We start from the raw sequence: 20201 nt of genomic DNA on the forward strand, positions 1-20201 counted from the left end.
CCTCTTGTGACTATTCTGTTCTCAAATTTTTGTTCAAAACTCCAAAACTCTTAATAGCGCCCTCTTTTGAATAATAATATTCCCCTTTCAGCCAATGTTGAGAGGCTCACTTTGAACCATTCACACACCTGGGTTTGGAGCACAGCTCTTTGTGTCTGTGGTTTGAAGTGGTTGAGTAAAGAGGGGTTAGTTCGTGCACGTGTTAGTGTTTATAGTGTCAACGGCAACTGAAACAAGAAGCAATTAGCTACTTATAAGAAGCAAATCTAACAGTCGGTCTGCAGGTTAAGCCACTGAACTTCAAGCAAAAACGAATCTAGTCAACGTTTTTTTAAAAGAATACAAACCAACAGGAAAGTCAGTTTATTATTAATCATCACATTCATTTAAAAATCCCAGCGTACAGTTCAATTTGGAATGCAGAAACTTCTATCTCCATCACCAATTATTTCGGTAAAACAAATTTAGGCTTGTATATTTGGTTTGCGGTAACACCATGTGTGTATCTACTTGCCAGGTAGAGTTGTTCTTAGGGAACTGCCTTGCTTTATTCTACTGCCGTGGAGTAGATAATCGGAGGTTCGGGAGACTTCTCAGTTCTGAAAAGAACTGTCCTGCTTTTAACTATTACCAGGGCGGATGGTATAGAAATTAGACTGGACTACTACTTTAGCTTATAGGATCGTAATTAACTGTACTGCCGCGGAGTCAGTTCAGAAATTGGTCTCAAATTTAGGCTTACGGGTTTAAGAAACTGTTTTGTTACTGGATGCTATCAGTAATAAAATTACTAAAAATATTTATTAGAACAAAACCTTTCTTGGAAACAAGCAATGGCAGAGGTTGATAGTATAAAAAATTGTGAGAAACGGCTCCCTCTGAAGTGGAGTACTTTTCGAGAAAGAAGTAATTTTTCCACGAACTTGATTTCGAGACTTCAGATTTAGAATTTCGGTCTCGAAATCATGATCTGAAAGCACACACACTGACAACTTCGTGTGACAATGATGTTTTTTCTTTCATTATTATCTCGCAACACCGAAGACCGATTGAGCTCAAATTTTCACAGGTCTACTTTATGCATAATGTTGAGATAAAGAAAATGAGAAGACTGGTCTCTGACAGTTACCAAGTGTCCAGTGACTTAAATTAACTCGTCCTAATTACTATAACAATATATGCAAATTATGTTGTTTTTTAGCCCCAAAACAACCACAGAACCCCAAACCATCGATCTGCAAGACATTAGTAATACCGAAACACTGAAGGCAAGATCGTCCGCCCAGCAAAAATGTTCCTCTAACACCCTTCCTCTTGTCCGAAGGACCCCCTATCTATAAAAAAAAAAAATCAGGATTCACAATTATAGCATTGACATCCCTCCTGAACGCCATTGACTTCCATCCTGAACACAGGACATAACAGAATGCAGAAGACAATGAATTGTGGAAGCATGATCCTATAGACAAAAGGCTTGTACTTTGTAGTGGTGTGCCCTTAGAAGAAAAATCAAAAAAAGAATTCTCAATGAATAGTAATTTAATAAAATAACTAACGTAGATACTTAAACATGATTAAACATTACAAGACAAAGATAAACATGATGACAAGAAAGATGTCGAGTAAAGTGATGACTAAAAAGCAGTTAAACTGAAGGGGATGAGGGGATAAACCTACTTGCTACATTGGGAGTATGTACCTATATAACTAAACCTGACGAAAACCCCAGGTTAAACACCCACTGCCGTCGATTTCACAACACTCTTCCTAACTTAAGGCTAATCTTAGGACTTAGGACGAGTCCTAACCCTTCACTGTAGACCTTAAGATTAATCCTAAGTAGGACGAGTTCTCGTCCTAACTCGAGTTATGACGAGTCCTAACTCTTTGTTAAATCGACCACAAATCTCTTAGTAGAGATGCCTCCACACCCCAAAAAAATAATGTCAACAAAAACAATACCTGTTCCGACGGTAGGTCGGAACAGCTAATAATTCACATTACTCGAAGTACAAACCTGTATGAGTATTCATTTTTGCTCTTGTCTGTCTGATTCTTAAGGTAAAACAGCCTTTTCTTCTCCAAAAACTCCACTTGACCTTCGGCAGCCATTTTGTGTAGAATGGCATCCAAGGCACCATTGCAGTAATTCTCATCGTAGTGTTCGCCTCCTAGATATTTTTCTTGCACCACAAACATGATCAGTCCACCTGCAAGTCCAACACAGAAAAACTTCATTTCAATATAGAGCAGGAGGCCTACCGTTAAAATTATGCTTAAAATAGTTATAGGCGTTGAAGTTCATATTTAGTGACAATGCATGCATGACACGATGATGTTTGAAAAACATAGTAAGCGGAAAATGGTGATCATAAGCGCAGAGTTTGGTGGTTAAGAGTTCTGTGAAATCAAATCGTACTAGATCAAACATCAAACCACCGACCCCCCAAAATGTTAAAAATCGTAATTAATTAACCACGTGACCCATATTTGCATATTTAATTGTACAAGGGGACAAAGTTGTTGGAACTTCCTGTTGATGCTGACATCATGAGAACATCAGCATAAGTATTGGAATTGTACTACCTATTGAACCACTTGGAGTGTTCAAGGAGTCCAACACGTCAGTCTAGAGTCCAACTCTGATTGTAAAAATCAATTCAGGCATCATCTTCAATTTAATTTTATGCAACAAGCAAACTTACAAATTTTCTGATTTTATTTCAAAGGGTAACATAAATGGCTGTTAGCAAACGGTTTCCAAGAAAAACTACATGGTGTACGTGCACAATATACTTACTGGCCTCAAGCATTTACCTCTAGATAATAAATCAAGCATTCAGTTCAAAATGATAAAAGTTTGTTATCGCCACATTATTCAGCGAACCGTGAATCATACACAGCTACTATTCACAAGAAAATCTATGTGTGGAGGGTAACATACAGCACACAATGGAACCGGAGTTTAACAATGACAATACCAAAAGTGCAATCGTCAGCCGTTGAAGTTTATTATACATTGGGCTGATGGTGATCAAAAGGATAAAAGTCTGTTGTCGATACACAACCGCCCACTTATATTCAACATACCACGAATCACGGACCATATGCACAAAATAAAATATTCAAAAGAATATCCATATAATAGATTTGTCTGGTGTATAAACTGATGTCCCAGCCATGGGGTTTTCGTGTGTTTTTGCTAGATTCCTCGCTCCCCAACCAACGTGACTACAAAACGTCTCTAATGGATAACAATGGTATATTTCGACATGTTTTTTTTTCCAGCAAGAGATGTGGAGCCCATTTGCTCTAGTATTTATTTTTATCACACAACTAGTGTTCCCTTTTATGTTTTATTATGATGTTGGGTATTTTGTTTATCTGTTTCATTTAAATATATGGTTAAGTTTTATTTTACGCTAACTGTTTTTGTGTTTGTTCTTCCTGTAATTTTGAATTGTTTTGCCGCTACATAAGATTACACCCACTAAATAAAATTGCTTACATTGCTTTCTTCGTTAGAAAAAGGGGGGGGGGGGTCCGTACTCGTTAAGGTTTGCTTTTTATGGGCCCCTCCATCCCCTACATGTGTTTTGCATTGATTTTTAGTTTTTGTTTTCTATTATTGTACGATTGCATTTGCTTGTAATAAATTATTTATTACCTTTTGTGTTGACTAAGCAAGTCTCGCGCGTATTTGAACTTGCGGGACCATTATGTTCCAAACCTTATGGAGTTTTACGTGGGACATTTTGTTTCGTCCATTATTTTAGTTTAACGTAGTTTATGACCATGAATATTAGAAATATTGTTGGAAATGTAATACTAGTTAACAAAACGTATACAAGTAAAATCATTTCAACAACAAAAATCCTACTTTCGGGATGTCGACTTCCCGAGATAAATTATCACAGCAAGACGACATCCTACTTTTGGGATATCGACATTCCGAGATAAATTATCACAGGAAGACGACATTCTTCTTTTAGAATGTCGACTTCCCGAGATAAATTATCACAGGAAGATGACAACTGACGTTTAGGATGTCGACATACCGAGATAAATTAGGGACCTTTAGATTTGGGTGGACGCGGACTTCGTTCACGTTGTATAGTTAGCCTTTTTTCAAGTCGCTTCGCTGCGACGGTACTCTCGCTGGTGCCGCGTGCGCCTTTCTAAAGGCTACGTTCACGTCGAGCACGGCTTTGGTTTTTCTGAACGTACGTCAAAACCATAGTTTTGGTTGGTTTTGGGGTCCTCAACTCGTGCAGACAACATTGGTGACGACTTGACGCATGCGCAAAGCCTCAGCAAGATGTAGGCACATGTCAGTCGACGTCTTGGATGCAAAATCTAAAGCTGCATGTTGTCTGCACGTTGTGTCGTATGAGGCGCCAAAAATAACTTCATCCACTATTTAAATTGTACAATACACAAGTATATGTGTATAATGTGTATAATTGAAAGAACGCTTTCGTTACCCTATATAATGAAAGTTGTCCAATATGTATATCAAAATAACTGCATGTGCAAAATTAACAATTTACATATAAAAGAAATCATCATTGTTAGTAAAAAAAAAAAAAAAAAATGAAATGGCGTGTAGAATTATATATAAAAGCTTCGTACAACAACAATGAGTTAGTAGATGGCCTTATATTTAGCTTTCGATCTAAACTGGACCTTCAGAGGCATAAACAAGTACGAAAAAATACATTTCCTTTTATAGACAAAGGGGGAAATGGATTAAGGGAAGGATCCATAAAAAACGGGAACATTATAGCCAAACAAATTTCTATTTGAAAAACCACTGGGCCCAATTTCATAGAGCTTCTAGGCACAAAAAATTGCTTATCATTACATTTCTGCCTTGATAAAAACAGGCTTACCAGCCACAGTTGCATATTGCTTGCCACGTAGTCAGCTGTTGCTTGCCTATACTGAAAACCACGGGGAAATTTGGTTGGTAGGCCTAATCCTCTTTTATCAAGGAAGACTTGTTTTGCCAAGTAAAAGTTTTGTGCTGAGCAGCTATATGAAATTTGGCCCAGCTGGCTATGAACCAAAGATCGTGGTTGTAGTAGGGGCACTATGCTACGAACCCCAATAGGAGTATGAGGACAAAGGATGGTCAGTATGAAAGAATGGATTACTGGACCACAAAAGTGGGGTGTAATGCATTGTATGTATAGCAACGCAGGGAAACGTGAAAGGGTTGGATTAGAGAGCAATTTGCATGATGCAACTAATGGACAATTTAAAGAACAACAAGATCAAAGGTGGGGTGTTTTCAAAAGAGGTATTGGGAGGGGGGGGGGGGCGGTAGAGAAAACGGTTACCACACACCACTGCAAATGGAGACAGTTTTTGTAACACAGGGCCTATATATAAACAACACATATTGACCGAACAAATTTCGAATTATACACTTTATTTACAGAAAATAAATATACACAAAATAAATTCTCCAGCTATAGTGAAATGGAGGGTAGTGGTAAGCTATTCAACACCAGTGTTTATGTTTGGTTCAAAGGGTTGGACTGTCTAAGTTGAGGAATCCGGTGTGATTCTCTATGCTTGCGGCGTGTGTCATACTCTTGCGAGGCTTGTGTATTATATTGTGTGGTTTAAAATTTATTATTTGTAAATAAAGGTAAAATAATGGATGAATAATAATTTATGTGTTATATAATGAATTATATGTAAATAATTGCGTTTGATATATTTTTTACATCTGGCGCCCCATAGAGCCGCGACCCCAAAACTATGGTTATGACATCACTTGGAAAAAACACAACCGTGGTCGACGTGAACGAGGTCCACGTTCACTCAAATCTAAAGGTCCCCATTATCACAGCAAGACGACATCCTACTTTTAGGATGTCGACATCCCGAGATAAATTATCACAGGTAGACGACATCCTACTTTTAGGATGTCGACATTCCGAGATAAATTATCACAGGAAGACGACATTCTTCTTTAAGAATGTCGACTGTTTGTAGTTATAAGACTCCTTGGGGATAGGAGAAAAATTTGGAAAAACCGTGACCTCAATTTGGCCTCTACTTCCGGGTCAACCGGAAGTGGGACCATATCTCAAGAACTACTCAACCGATTTTCGATCCTTTTTGTTCAGTTTTATCCTCCTAAGGCATTAAAAATAAACTTTGAAAATCCATGACCCCAAGTTGACCTCTACTTCCTGGTCAACCAGAAGTGGCACCATATCTCAAGAACTACACAACCGATTTTCTAACTTTTTTCAGTTACAGACTCCTTGGGCGTTAGAGATTAGCCTTAGGTTACCGTGACCCCATGAAGTGGCACCGTAACTCAAGACACTGTACAGTATTTTTCAAACTTTTTTTTCAGTTATAGACTCCTTGGTAATTTTAACACATAATCAAAGCAAAAGAACACGGAACAGCTTTGTGTTTGTTCACAAACACCTAATGTCTAGTTTTATGTTGAGATACACCAAGTGAGAAGACTGGTCTTTGACAATTACCAATAGTGCCCAATGTCTTTAAATAGGTCTGTTTGCGGTAAGACCTTTTGAACATCTCTGTTGGGAGTGTTGCCTGAAAAGAACCTGCGGATTCACAACTCGACGCTTTGATCTCAAAAGAAACAGTTTACTCGTGTTACCGCAATTCTCAATTGAATTGGCTTGTTTTGCAGCTTATGGGTATAATAAAGCCATTTTAGAGTCGGATAAAACAGATCAAGGGCTATCCCACAGGTACAACCTACACCATCGTGGTATGAATCAAAATAAGACATTTCACTTATTCTCTCTGTTTCGCAAATTGTCGCCTAAATTGCATGGAAGGTTTTTTAAATTCACCTGGTTTTGTGATCCGGATCCATTCTGGAAGGCAATCTGGTTGCACGTGACCAGCGCCGCAAGCTGCGGTTAGACCAATCCCGTCATATGCATCTGAAGAAGAGAACATTTCAGCAAACTTAAAGGCAGTGGACACTAGTTGTTAATTAGTCAAAATAATTTACTTGGTTACAAGCAATGGAGAACTGTTGATAGTGGATAAAAAAAAACGATGTGAGAAACAACTTCCTCTGAAGAAACGTCATTTTGAGAAAGAGGTAATTTATCACTTACTGAAGACTTTTTATAAGTATCTGTGTGAAAGCATAACAACATTTTGTGAAACTCTACAATATTTGTTGGTCATTCACTGATATCTGCAAGGAATATAACAGCCTTGTTTTTTTCTTCATATCATAATTAAGTTAAAAAAAAGTATTTAAAAAGGCATTTCTGGATTGTCCAGTTTTGAAGGTGGTTCCCTGAAATTACTTTATGCACATAAACAAACTTTGTACGGAAACCCTTTTTGGAGAAATATGTCTTTACATCCTGAACAAAATTCACCATGGCACACAGCCCAGAGACCGCTGAAGAAATATTGACCAATTCTCTGTGGCACAATGACAAAATTAAGGTGGATAAAAAAATGCATCTACTTCAAACATTGGGAGTCGGCAGGAGTCAATTATATTCATAACCTTGTTGATGATGCGGGGAATTTTTTGTCCTTCAATGATTTCAGAAATAAATTTCACATTAAAACTAATTTTCTGGAACATGGGGGTGTGGTCAGGGCCATTAAGTCTGCTTTTCCAAACATTCTGTCTTTTACGAAAGGTACTGTTCAACTTCCTTTTATTCCATTCAATTTCAAGACCCTTTTGCAGAGGGACAAAAAAGGCTCCAGCAGAATCCTAAAGGTCTTGACCTCCTCCAGGAAAGTCACCTATACATTTATTTCTAAGTGGAACTTTAGTTTGCAAATAGATAATAGTTTTTCTAAATGGTCGTTAATTTTCAATATTCCTTTCAACTGCACAATAGACACTAGACTAAGATGGTTCCAGTATAGACTTATTCATAGAATTCTAGGTACAAACAGTTTTCTTTTCAAAATTAAAAAGCTGGACTCTAACTTATGTACTTTTTGTAATAGCCAGGAGGAGACTCTTATTCATGTTTTGCTCATGTGCCGCTACAATTTCTTTTTGGACAGCAGTTGCTTCATGGATTAATTACAAGACTAAGCGTAACATCATCCTTGACCATGAAACATTTTTATTTGGCAAAACAGACTTTAATTGTAAAGCTGCTAACCTTATTTTATTAATTTGCCGTTTTCATATCTACAAAATGAAAATGTCCAAGAACAAACCATCCTTCTTAGTATTCAAAACAGAACTCAAAAATTATTATGCTATGGAAAAATTTATTTCCACCTGTAACAATAAGTTGGCCAGTTTCTATCTTTTCCAAGATTAATGCTCTAAGGGTTATCTCTCTTTAAATACGCTGTGTCTTGCTTTCACTAATACTGTATGTTTGTTTTGACGATCTGATGTACTTTTTGTGAAATGTTGTGAATAAACAATTATCCCCCGGGATAAAAAAAAAAAAAAGTATTTAAAAAAATGACAATTCTGGAAAACATAGGACACTCCCTCTTTATTATTAAATATTCAACGACATTACTGCAAATGTTTCCAACTCGTTGAGAAACACTTACCATCGTCGATGGGCAGTCGATCTGGACCCAGAGCGGCACAAATGTAGTTTGTGTAGACATTCTTTCCACGCGTGTAATCAAGGCAGCCTTGTGACATGTCCAATGCGTCCAAATTGGTGAAACAATGTTTCTTCAGCAGCTACAAAATAGAAGAAAAAAAACTATACTATAAGCTTTTTTTCACGGAAAATTGATATATTTTAATGATCTCAAACGAAAACAAATGTATTTTTCAAAATAAAACATGCCGGTTGTCTTAAAAAATATATCGTGCGGCTATTCTTGTGAGTAGTGTTGGCAATTCAACGTTTCGATCAGTATGCTCTGATCGTCTTCATTTGTGTTTGCTCAGCTCAAAATCTACGAAAAGACCAATAATTTTTATTACAAAAGAAAAAGACAAATGGTAAAAAAGGCGTCAACTAAATGTTTATAAGATGCCTACCTGTTCTCCAAGAAATCCATTTCCAGAGGCACAGTCAAGTATACGCTTTGATGTATCAGGAATTCTCGCATGTATCTCTTCAGCTAGTGTGATATGACCGACGTACCCAGTTCTAACACAATGCTGTTGTTTAAACGTGATGAAACACAGAAAGTAAATTTGGGAACCCAATGGGGTAACTACAAAGGGGAGGGGGGGGGGGTGTCATGTCCGTACCGTCCCCCTTGCCGCCGCCCCGTTCCCTAAATTGGTTCCTATGTTGTTCTTATTTGGGCATTCCAAAGTGTAATTGTGCACGAAACGCCAGATTAAGAGTAAATTACATTTAAATCCATTGAATCTTTTTTTTTATTAAAAAAGAAAAGGCAAACAGAAACATGGCACTTCACTTCTTGCAAATGGACTCTCTATGTGGAATGAGACCCTATCCAAGAAATCAAAATCAAAACAAACAAAACAACAACAAACAACTACTAGCACAGCGACAATCTCACCAACATCCCAATGTAAAATCACCTCAAACTTAACAATCAGTTACATATTTGTTTTGTATTACAGGTATATGTGACTCGGATGGTATTCGAACCCACGACCTTTGCAATTCTAGAGCAGTGTCTTACTAACTAGACTACCGAGGTTGCCCGGTAGCTAGAGGCAATTCAAATACTAAGTACTGAGTATACAGTGCTAACACACATCGGTATATGGGTTAATAAAGCAAAATTATTCTTTATCCCCGATGCAAATTTAACATCTCTTTTACAATATCATTACATAATAATGTTTGATATTTCATTCACTGAATAATAAGTATTACAAAAATTAAAAAAAACACGAATTACAAACAAAATAAATATTCATTTGAGAAACTATTTATAAATATAAACATACCTCTTCGTACCCATTGTGAACCCAATCATCGTAGTATTTCCCGAGGACTGCCCTCCTATCTTCAAGTGGCAGTTTCTCAAGAGAATACAAGTATTTCCGTCTTTCTTGAACCGTTGGAACTTTGTTTGCGGTACGAAAGGGTACGTGTAATTCGCCATGTTTTATTCTCCGACCACTTTCTTAATACTCGTCTTAAATCTAAGCAATGACACACAATAAAACATTAAACCTTCAAACAAATAAATTGAGCACCACATTCGAACACCATTCGACACTACTACACTTCCAGCGCATCGGACAAAACAGCCAATTTCTGAAAGTCGAATACATACACCAACGTTTGAATACACCAACAACAATATTCTTGAACAAAGTGTTCAACACCCGGTTCAGACATGTCCATATATATCGTAACTGTATGATTAATATTTCTAATATCTAGCTCTCAACTCACCAAATTCCTTCGACTTTCACTGGGTGTGTCGGTATATGACTGCTAAAGACCGCAAGAGCAGTCAACCACTGGTCCTTTCGCTACGGTCACCCGATGAGGTGACACTCAGTTTATAATAGCATGGAGGTGCTCCCTAATTTGCATTTTACGCTTTCATTCCGTTAGGACCGCACCTTTACCGTTGTGTTTGATAGCCAAAGTTATTAAAGCGTATTCAAGCCTATATAACAGTAGTAGTATGAGAGGCGTATATGACCTCCTTTTTGAGAGGTGGATCATGATCCACAGGTCTTGTGGATCATGGCTCGGATGGGTTGTTGTAAGTAGGATGCCTGATGGGGGTGTGACGAAGACCCCCCCCTTCTTTTTCTTTCTTATTTTACCAGCACAGACAGCAAGCGGGGAGGTCAAAGTGTAAAGACATCACAGTAAGACGATACATTGTATTAAAGAACTTGGATATATTATTATTAATATTATCTTCTTCTTTTTCAAGTTTGAGTTTAACTTTTTTGTTTTTACCCAAAGACCTAGTGTAAGTAACACCCCTCGGCCAAGAGTGTACGAGTCCGGTAGTCTGCTACGTTTTCATCGTGTTCGAACTTGCCCTCAGTTGTCGGACCGGCCAACAAAGACCCGAGTGGAAGGCCCAATTATACGTACGTAGCGACCGGACTAATCAAATTGCCCCGCGTTGATTCCATCCTGGGTTTCTAAAAATGTTCCATGAGAATATCGCAACAAACTTTCATTTTAGTTTTAAATGTACACCCTCCTTTTAGGTTTAAATACAGTATACATATATTAGAGTAATTGTAACATATTAAATAATAATTATAGTTGAATATTGTGTTGGAAAATGTCAAATAAATAATACTGTAATACTAATATACTTAGGCCTACCTAATAATGATAATAACACACGAATAAAGGGTGGTGAAGCAATCTTAATTTGCAGCCACAGACCGACGCAACAGTATAGTAACATCAAACAATTTGAAACTTTTAATTAATGACAACACCAGTGATCTACACAAATTTTAAATAATATGAGCCCCAAAGTGTTGGTACAACCGAGGTAGTCTTCGAGAAAGGATCGAATGCTGGGCAGGTAGTTTTGCATAATTATATTATGGTTAATTAAACAGATAATGTTCCATTCTCATTTACAACCTTAATACAACCCACACACACGCGGACGGTTTCCTCGTCTATTTTGAAAAGATAATTTAAAAAGCCAAAACTGAACGCGTATATTAATACGACGTTGAACAAACAAGAAAACCCATAAGCTTACTTCAACGCTACACCGATACGACGGCAAAGAGTTTCTCAAACTAAACACCAATAACGTTAGTTTTAATAGATATTGAATTAGTTTTTGTAAGATCATTCACAAAAACAAACAAACAAACAAACAAACAAACAAACAAACAAACAAACAAACAAACAAACAAACAAACAAACAAACAAACAAACAAACAAACAAACAAACAAACAAACAAACAAACAAACAAACAAACAAACAAACAAACAAACAAACAAACAAACAAACAAACAAACAAACAACCCCATTAAGCTTACACCGGTAAGACGACAAAATGTGTGTATCCAGCTCAACACCGATTCAATAGTTTTCATACGGATATTAAATTAAGTTTTGAGCCACACAGGGTAATCAAACATCCTCGTTATTTGTGTGTAGACATAATAGTGTCGCGAGTTGTACGAGAAATATGATTCGGAATATAAATAATTCATCCGTTAACCTTGCCGTGCCGTGTTCCCTTCTCTTTTTGTCTACAAAAGACCAGGGTAGATAGTTACTTTGAACCCGCCAGGACCCTCGGTCACCGAACTTTGCTTCCACGGTAGAAGTCAACAGATGACGTCACAGCGGTCCATAACAACCCAAACGTGTCAGTTCTTGTTCCGCGGGTTAAGGTTGAGCATCGTCGTCTCGGACGTGGTGACGTCACGCGACTTGTTGGGCCAGTGAGACAAGTTGGATCTTGTTTCTGTAATAGATTTTATCCGGTGAAACTTTGTGAAGCTCTGAAACGAGGTTGTTCAATTTAATGAAGACTTCCGACGTGTTAACACCGACAACGTACCAGCTATATGACTATGAGCACAGTCGTCGCACGGACGGGGTGACGTCACGCGGCGTGTTCCTGTTTTAGCCTCATCAGAAACTTGACAAACGTTATTTTCAAATATTGAAATGTCAACTTAAATACAACATGTTAAATTAAGATAGGGATAAGGACAGTTGAACAAAAACGTGTGGTTGTTGATCTATTCATACATTATAGTTTTTATTTTTCAATCGTTGCTTATCGTGGTCCACACAAACCGAGCATGGAAAGTTAATGACAGTATCCCCGTATTTTGTTTTTACTTTTGATGAACTAATTAGTGTTTGTTTATTATTATTATACCACCTTTTTTTTTATTTTTTATTATAAGATATTATGTTTTTTGAGTGTTTGTTGTGATAGTTCAAACTTACGAACATCGATATTTACTTTCCGTGTTTGTTGTGAAGTTTTCAACATTGGGCACGCGTATTAAAAACAAATCGTGAGCAATTGTCAAATACCGTAATACGCAAGCATGAACAAACCAGAAAATGGGCAAACACGCAGAGAATAGTTACCGAGCTATCGTGATAGTCAATAGATGACGACATAATAGCTGATTAGCCGACAAACCCAAACACGTCCGATCATGTTATCTCATACCTGTGTTGCTGACCGTTGGGATATGGTGACTACATTTAAATTCGTCAAAGTCTTTCTTTGTTTATAGGTTATAACAAACAACTCTAAATGTCAAACTCTAGTTTAAATGGGACTGTTAAGAAGAAAGAATATGTTTTAATTAAAACAAATTAAATGCAGAGGTTGTCAATAGTAAAACACACATACAGCAATAAAAAGTCAACACGGGTCGCCTAAAACCATCCGGAACTCACCAGAACATTCCTTGAGTGGCCAACGGGCAGTATACGGTTTCAAGTATTTTATTCGTGCTCAACAAGAAATCATATAAGTTACATGCCTATTAGTAAATTATAAACGTATATGGGATTGTACAGGAATAATTTAATTAACGCGTTTCAAACATCGACTGATTACTTTTTAGAAGTTTTACTCTTAAAATGGAGCATTATTGTTTGATGCAATATTACTTGTATAACAGTTAATGCCCAAAAGTAAATGTTTTATCTTAAGAAACCGGCATGTAAACATTTCAAGTCGGTTGATGCCTTTGACTACACATTTTTGATTTCGCAGTATCAGTAAACAAAAAATGGTATTTTTTAAACCATAAATTGGACGCACCGCAAGTAAATTCAGACAAAGCAAAACAAATGCCTTTGTTGTTAAAAAAAAAAAACTGTCTATTGAATATAACAATATTGAACATGTTGTTATCGACAATAATATATTGATCGTTTTGATTTAATATACAATGCTTTAACTTGTTTTAAGATAAAAACATTCGAGAAAATTTGCTGATTGAAATGCTACGAGGGAAAACTGCCGTGTTGAAAATTTGAGAATATTAAGTAAATGATTCATGATTGTCTTCTCTGTTATTTACTTTTTCTTATTCATTAACTTGAATTCCAATGACGCGTAAATCATCGCTGAAGAAAAAATACAAGAATAAAATGAAAAGTAAAATTCTTTAAAAGAGAGAAGAATACTGCGTCGGATAAAGGTCTATCGCAAATTGTGTATCTTGCCATCGTAAACGAAACTCGTTATTTAACATTCTATAATTATCCACAAATGTTTTCTTGGAACAGTCTCGCTGTGCATATTCACCAGGCAAGTTCTCTGTTGAAACTCATATGTTTAAAGCTGGATTTTTATTTTATTTTAGTCTGCTTATTTTTAATTGTATTTTTCTCTCTCTTTTCTGTATACCGTGGCGGTAATCTGCCGTCTATAAAGTATTTACAAGTCCAGATAGGTAGTCGTCACACCGTCTGATGCTACTTTCCGTTTGGGATACATGTAAGTAAAGGCAGTTTTGGTTTGCTCGTAGGTATACATCCCGGCTCTTCTCATCCTAAATCCTCGGTTAACACCTTCTCCCGCTTTCTGTGACTCGAGTACGTCCATGTATCGCTGCTTGGTGATGTCATTCCCAAGTTTGTTAAGTCCCTTGCAGCTGATTTTGTTCTTTGTACCAAAGCAGTAGTACGTCTTACTACAAAGGGCTACGATTCCATCCCCTTCCCATTCCACCTTAAAGAGTCCCGGAGTTCTCTTATCGTAAGAACGATGTTCAGCAGTATCTTCTCGAGGAAACCATTGGTGTTTCTCCTCCAGGTATTGCTGCTTCATGTCTGGCTTGATGACATCGTCCAGGTTTTCCCCCGAGATGGCGAGATATGCCGAATCCGTGTCCATCTCGCACATCTGGAAGTCGGAGGGGTCGATGAACTTTAGAAGAAAGTCGTAATAGAATTCAAGCATCCGCAATTTCGCGTACTGATAGACGAAAAAGCCAATCTGTAGGGGGAGGTTGAATCGAATTACTTTCTTTGTCATGTCGCATTCATACAACTCGTCGTCAAGAGAATGGAGCGCACGGAAATGAGAATTGTTAACGTAACGAGGAGCATCGGCATCGGTACAAACTCGGACATTCATGTGGCGCTCCTGGTCGGTGACTGTCTTACCATACGCAGAGTTACCGAGAAGCTTCATGGTATCAGCCAGGATGGATTTTGTAGGGTCGCGATCACCGGCCCTTCTTGCATTACTGACATCATTACCGAACGATTCAAAACATGGACTTTTAGCGTACTGAATGACTTCGTAGATGTGCACGACTTCCAATCCGTGATTGATGTACCACTGAAGGAGGGGAGTTGTCAGCAAGATACGCTCACCAAACATACTACCAATGAGAGTGCGACGTGGTTGCCTCATGACACCCTCTCGCTCAGCGTAGTCCCGCATGTGATCTCCAATATCCTCACGACTGACGTTGGTGTTCTTAAAGACGGGTGGCATTTCTGCAAAGTGTGCTCGAAGTGTAGAAGGGACTCTGATCTCACACTCTACCATACCGAACATGGATCCATCCATAACACAAGCCAAAACCTCCTGTTGGGTCATGGTTTTCTTTTTGAAGTGGGGCAGTCGGATGGTCCGTAAGAACCCTCTCACGGTGTGGTCAGTCGTCTGTATTTCGCGCCAGTCACACTCCCACAGCTCTATCAGCTTGTAACCTTGCTGCCGTATGTATGCAGAGGTATCTTCCGTTTGGCGTCTTAGTTCGTCTCTACTTGCTTGCCTGACTTTGTTAAACTCGTTAGGGTTCAGATGACAGGGATGTCCGTGCCAGTAGCAACCGTGGAACTGGAAAACAGTGTTTGTTTCTTTGCAGTAACCATCCACCGGGATCATTCGTCCACCCACACGTTTCTCCTTGCTGTTAAACTGGTGTCGAACATGAATACCCTGCGAGAACGCAAGCCAGTCCAACCATTCTGTTGCCATGACACCGAACTTGTGACTTCTCACCGGCTTAAACTCCCGTTCGGCATTCCTCCTGATGAAAGTCCCTATCGGCATATCTTGCATTATTGACCAGAGATACAACGCGTTGGCGTCGAAACCCACGATGTTTTCACACGGTTTAGGCCCTCCACGAATGGCTGTTTTCCCTTTTTCGTGATACCGGTGGAAGATGATAGACGGTCCTCCTACGATGTTCTCTTTAATTTTGTAGAACAAGTCCTTATTGGCCTCGTCAATGAGGCTGAAGAATACATCCTTCGGTAGCGTGAGGAACAGATACTGTAGTGATAGACCCGGTACAGAAATGGCAGACTTGAACATATCCATATTGCGATCTCTGTAAAAGGCGAACATCTTCTCTATGGCTTCGAGGAAGGGGACGACGTCAAGATTGTTATACCATATCAGAAATTCCCGTACCGTAGTCATACCCTGCTCCTTCCAGACCCATTGACAAAACTCATACTCCTCCTTGGAAATATTTTTCCCTTTCAACTTACTGTAAAAGTCTTGGTGAGGTGGAAGCTCTCCAACGTCAAGCTTTTGCAGGTCATCTACCCATTCATAGGGAAAGAAACCCTTGGTTGTTTCGCACTCGTACGCCTTTAGAAATTTGGAGTAGCTATAGCCGGGTGCCAGGTAGTTCGTTATGTCTAAGAATTTCAACTTCTCGGTTTTCAGGGCCATGTAGGTGCTGGTTCGTTTGATGATAAACTTCAAAGGGTCAGTCTCTTGTAGAACTGGATAGAGATACCGCTTGATGACGTTAATGTCGTACTTTCCCGAATTAAAGCCAAGCACAGGTAACTCTTTGAGGTACTCGTCCAGCTGCTGTTTAACCTTTTTGGTGTGGTTGTACTTTCTGCGCTCTTCCATGTTGTCCTTCATTGCATCCAGCAGCTCGTCTAGCTCTTCGAAAACACCTTCAAATTGGTCCATGAGTGATATGTACGCAGTTTGACTTATGGTATGTAGGTAGTCTACCATGCCCGAAACTAATTGAGCCGGACTACCGTCACTCACGAAGCATTGTGGTGGCTCGTGACCAGGAATATTACTAGCTACACTGACACTCAGTAGATCGTGTTGAGCTTCCCATCTAAGTTTCTTCTCTTTGTCTTCATCGGTCTGTGGAAGTTTGTGAAAGTAGGTTTCGAAATCGTATGTCGCTCTGTATGGATAGTACTTCATGTTATCATCAACCTCCACTCCCAACTCAGACAATTTGTCAAATACTGTTAACGGAAGCTGGTAAGCCCCTCCGCTGAACCGATGTTTGACGTTAGCATCACAGGTCAGTTCGTGACGCACCAAATCGGTTGATCGAGTGAACACCGTGCAACACTTGGAACAGGCGTAGGATTGGCTGTACGTCTCAATATCGTGGATGAAGGAAAAGTGTCTTCCCCACAAATTCAGGTCCAGTTTGTCTTTGTAGCAGTGATGGGAGCGTCTAACTAATTCCGCTTTAATTTTACTGTTTTGGGTACATGCCACATTCTCGTCCTGCTCAGTATCAACCTCCATATTGTCAATCGTTTCGTCTTCGTCGCTGTCATCTAACGGTAGCAGCATGTACACGCGTACTCTTACTTTGAAAAGTTTCTCGGCTATAGACAGCTCGTCTAAGGTGACCCCGTGTATGTGTTTTTTTCTTGTGTGTTGGCGAAATGTTTCTGCAAGTTGACGGGTAGCTTTTTCAATGGCGTTCTTGTTATTTCCTCTGAGCACGGCCAGACATCGAAAGAAACACAGGCTGTCATCGTATCTTTCGCCGGTGTTTTTGTTTCTAACCAGGTTCCACAAGCCGTCATTTTCGGCGACGTAGGGTGGTAGTTTCTCAATGGGTGAACCGATCGGAAATTGTCTCAGCTTGTTGACATAGACGGTCATATTCGTTGTGGCCGCCACCGTCCATTTCGTATCTGGACGCCGATGAAAACCAATCTTCAACACGTCCACCTCGCGGACTTGCTCCATCAGCCGACCCATATCTGCTTGAGAGGCAACCGTTGCCGGAGCAGGAAACACCCGCCCGTTGTTCTGACTAGAGTGAAAATAGCGATGCTCTCCCGTCTCTGAATGGCGAAGTACGAAACCGAAGGAGATGTTAATCTTTGCCCTACATCTTAGGCGTTGAAATAGTGCCATGAGCACCTCATCAACAGTTTCGATGGCGCGTCCGATGAGTCTAAAGTTGTACACATCTTGAATTTGGCGCTGAACACAGTGATGTGTGCGGATAGCTCCCCAGTTCTTACGGAGAGTGTCGATAATGGCCTCGGGTTGGAGATCTAAAACATCACCGTCTGGCAACGTCGGATTCACCAAGGGGTCTTCTTGAAGTGGGGGGTGTTGTTTTGGAATGAACTGGTGGACGGTTGGTAAGTTCAGTACCGAAGCCGCTGAACCCACATTTCCTCCATGACTTGCCCTGATGTGTCTGTTCACATTATCAGCTCGAGTGAACTGTTTTTGGCACACTGGGCACTCGAGTTTCCTTGACCCGTGTGTAAATTGTTGGTGCCCATCATCTTCCTCTACATTAAGATTACTTTCCTCCCATTCATCCATCATCTCGTCTGAGAGTTCGTAGCTTTGTTTTGGTGGTTTGGGGGACGATGGGTAGTCATCGATGTGATCATTCATAAGGTGGCTCAACATACGATTTATGCTTGGAAAAATTGTTCCACATGCCGGGCATGGGGCCGTCTTGGTTATCGGTGTGGTCGTACTGCCGTTTCTTGGCGTTGAATTACTGCTTACAGAGAGAGATGATTCCGGGACCAAATCAGGTGGGGGAGTATGGGTTGGGTTCGGATTATCGGCCAATTCGTTGCGATTCAGTGCAGGATTCTCCGGCAGAGATGGGAATGGTGCCGGAGAATGAGTGAGGTGGTTCTTACGGTGTCGTTTCATACTATCAGGTCGTGCGAACATCTTCCCACATATTGTACATGATACATTAGTCAGAGTCTTCTTGTGCATCCTTCGGTGTCGACTGAGGTTTGTTAGGTGACGGAATGACTCTCCACACGTGGAACATTTAAACCGTTCTTGGACCTGTCTGCTAGCCGGATCATCTGTCTTGCTTCGTCTTCCTTTCTTATTCGGGTCTTGTGGTATGTCAACATCCTTTAACAATAGGGGAAAAAGAGATAGTGATTGTGTTTGTAAAATGCTTTCATGTTGGTACTAATTTAGCCACGCACACCCTCACGCCACAGCCCAAAACAAGTTTGCAAAAAATTAATGTTTGTACTACTCCCGAATCAAAATATCACTGTCCGGAGACTTAAAATAAACAAAGACGGAATTTCGTGTGCTTTAATTTTTAAAGTTGTATTGGTGGTAATAACTTCTTAGGAAATTAAAAATCATAAAAAGACAAACTGTCGTAGTGGTAGTGCTCTTACCATTATAGTACTATCAATGTCTTCTCGACTGCCCTCATTCTGTTCTGGGGGTAGACCTCCAGTCAACGATAGAGAGGTATATGGATTCATGGTGCCAGTAGAGCCCAGTTAGTGGTACAGGCCTTCTTGTAAAATCTGTTGAAGTAGATGGTACGATCTGATTAATTATGGTACGGAGTTCGGCTGTGAACTTTTCAAACTAGCTTATATATAGAGCACGATGTGACAGCAACCAGCTCTGATGCACAATGATCCACAAGGATCGTAAATCCACGTTTTATATAGCCACCACTTTGGAACTACTGTAAAGTTATTGGTTTTGGTTAACTTTTGGGCCGCAATAAATATGACTCCGCCAATCAGTGATCCGGGACTATTTTCAAAACAGATTTCCGGTAGCTCCATTTAAACTAACCAAACCCTCCTTATTGTGTGTGTAGCATGGAGGACAAAGAACAACCGTATCAAATACACCTTATAATACTGAAAAGGGGTTATCAGTCATCCAATAAATCACTTAATATAGGCCTATCTATATATAATGAGTAGGGGTGGCCAACAACAACAACAACAACAACAACAAAACAGCAACAACTTAAGACAGCAACAAAAGAAAAGAAGAAAAACGAAAAAAAAACACAACAACATCCAGTCCTGCTCCGGGTTTGATCCGTCTGTTTGTTTTCTTTCCCCTGAGGAATTGCCATTTGTACATCACGGACTCTGGATGCTAAATACCACACACAAAATGTATATCATTTCTTCTTTTAGAAGCCTTACGAGGTATGTATTTATCACACATTTCCAAGCTTCTGAAATTTTTATACGACACTATAACTATTCGCCATTTCGTCAATATGAAAAGTGAGTGAACAAGTCGGCTTATTCAA

At 39.3% G+C, this 20201-nt stretch overlaps 1 protein-coding gene and 1 pseudogene across 1 annotated transcript; both read right to left on the reverse strand.

Moving 5' to 3' along the window:
• Positions 1-11: 11 nt before the first annotated feature.
• On the reverse strand, positions 12-10053 carry LOC139943769 (uncharacterized; annotated as a pseudogene).
• Positions 10054-14317: 4264 nt separating this feature from the next.
• LOC139944108 (uncharacterized) lies at positions 14318-19401 on the reverse strand. Its single transcript, XM_071941061.1, has 2 exons — positions 19312-19401; positions 14318-19030 (listed from the first exon to the last, which is right to left on the reverse strand). The coding sequence occupies exons 1-2, from the start codon at positions 19399-19401 to the stop codon at positions 14318-14320; spliced, it is 4803 nt and encodes a 1600-aa protein (XP_071797162.1).
• Positions 19402-20201: the final 800 nt, after the last annotated feature.

Source organism: Asterias amurensis, chromosome 11, assembly GCF_032118995.1.
Source record: "Asterias amurensis chromosome 11, ASM3211899v1".
Classification (NCBI taxonomy): domain Eukaryota; kingdom Metazoa; phylum Echinodermata; class Asteroidea; order Forcipulatida; family Asteriidae; genus Asterias; species Asterias amurensis.

Excerpts from the sequence above, each read along its gene's own strand:
- LOC139944108 (XM_071941061.1), bottom strand. The coding sequence starts at position 19,401 with ATGAATCCATATACCTCTCTATCGTTGACTGGAGGTCTACCCCCAGAA. Across the intron at positions 19,031-19,311 it reads ACATTGATAGTACTATAATG|GATGTTGACATACCACAAGA; the intron begins GTAAGAGCACTA and ends CTATTGTTAAAG.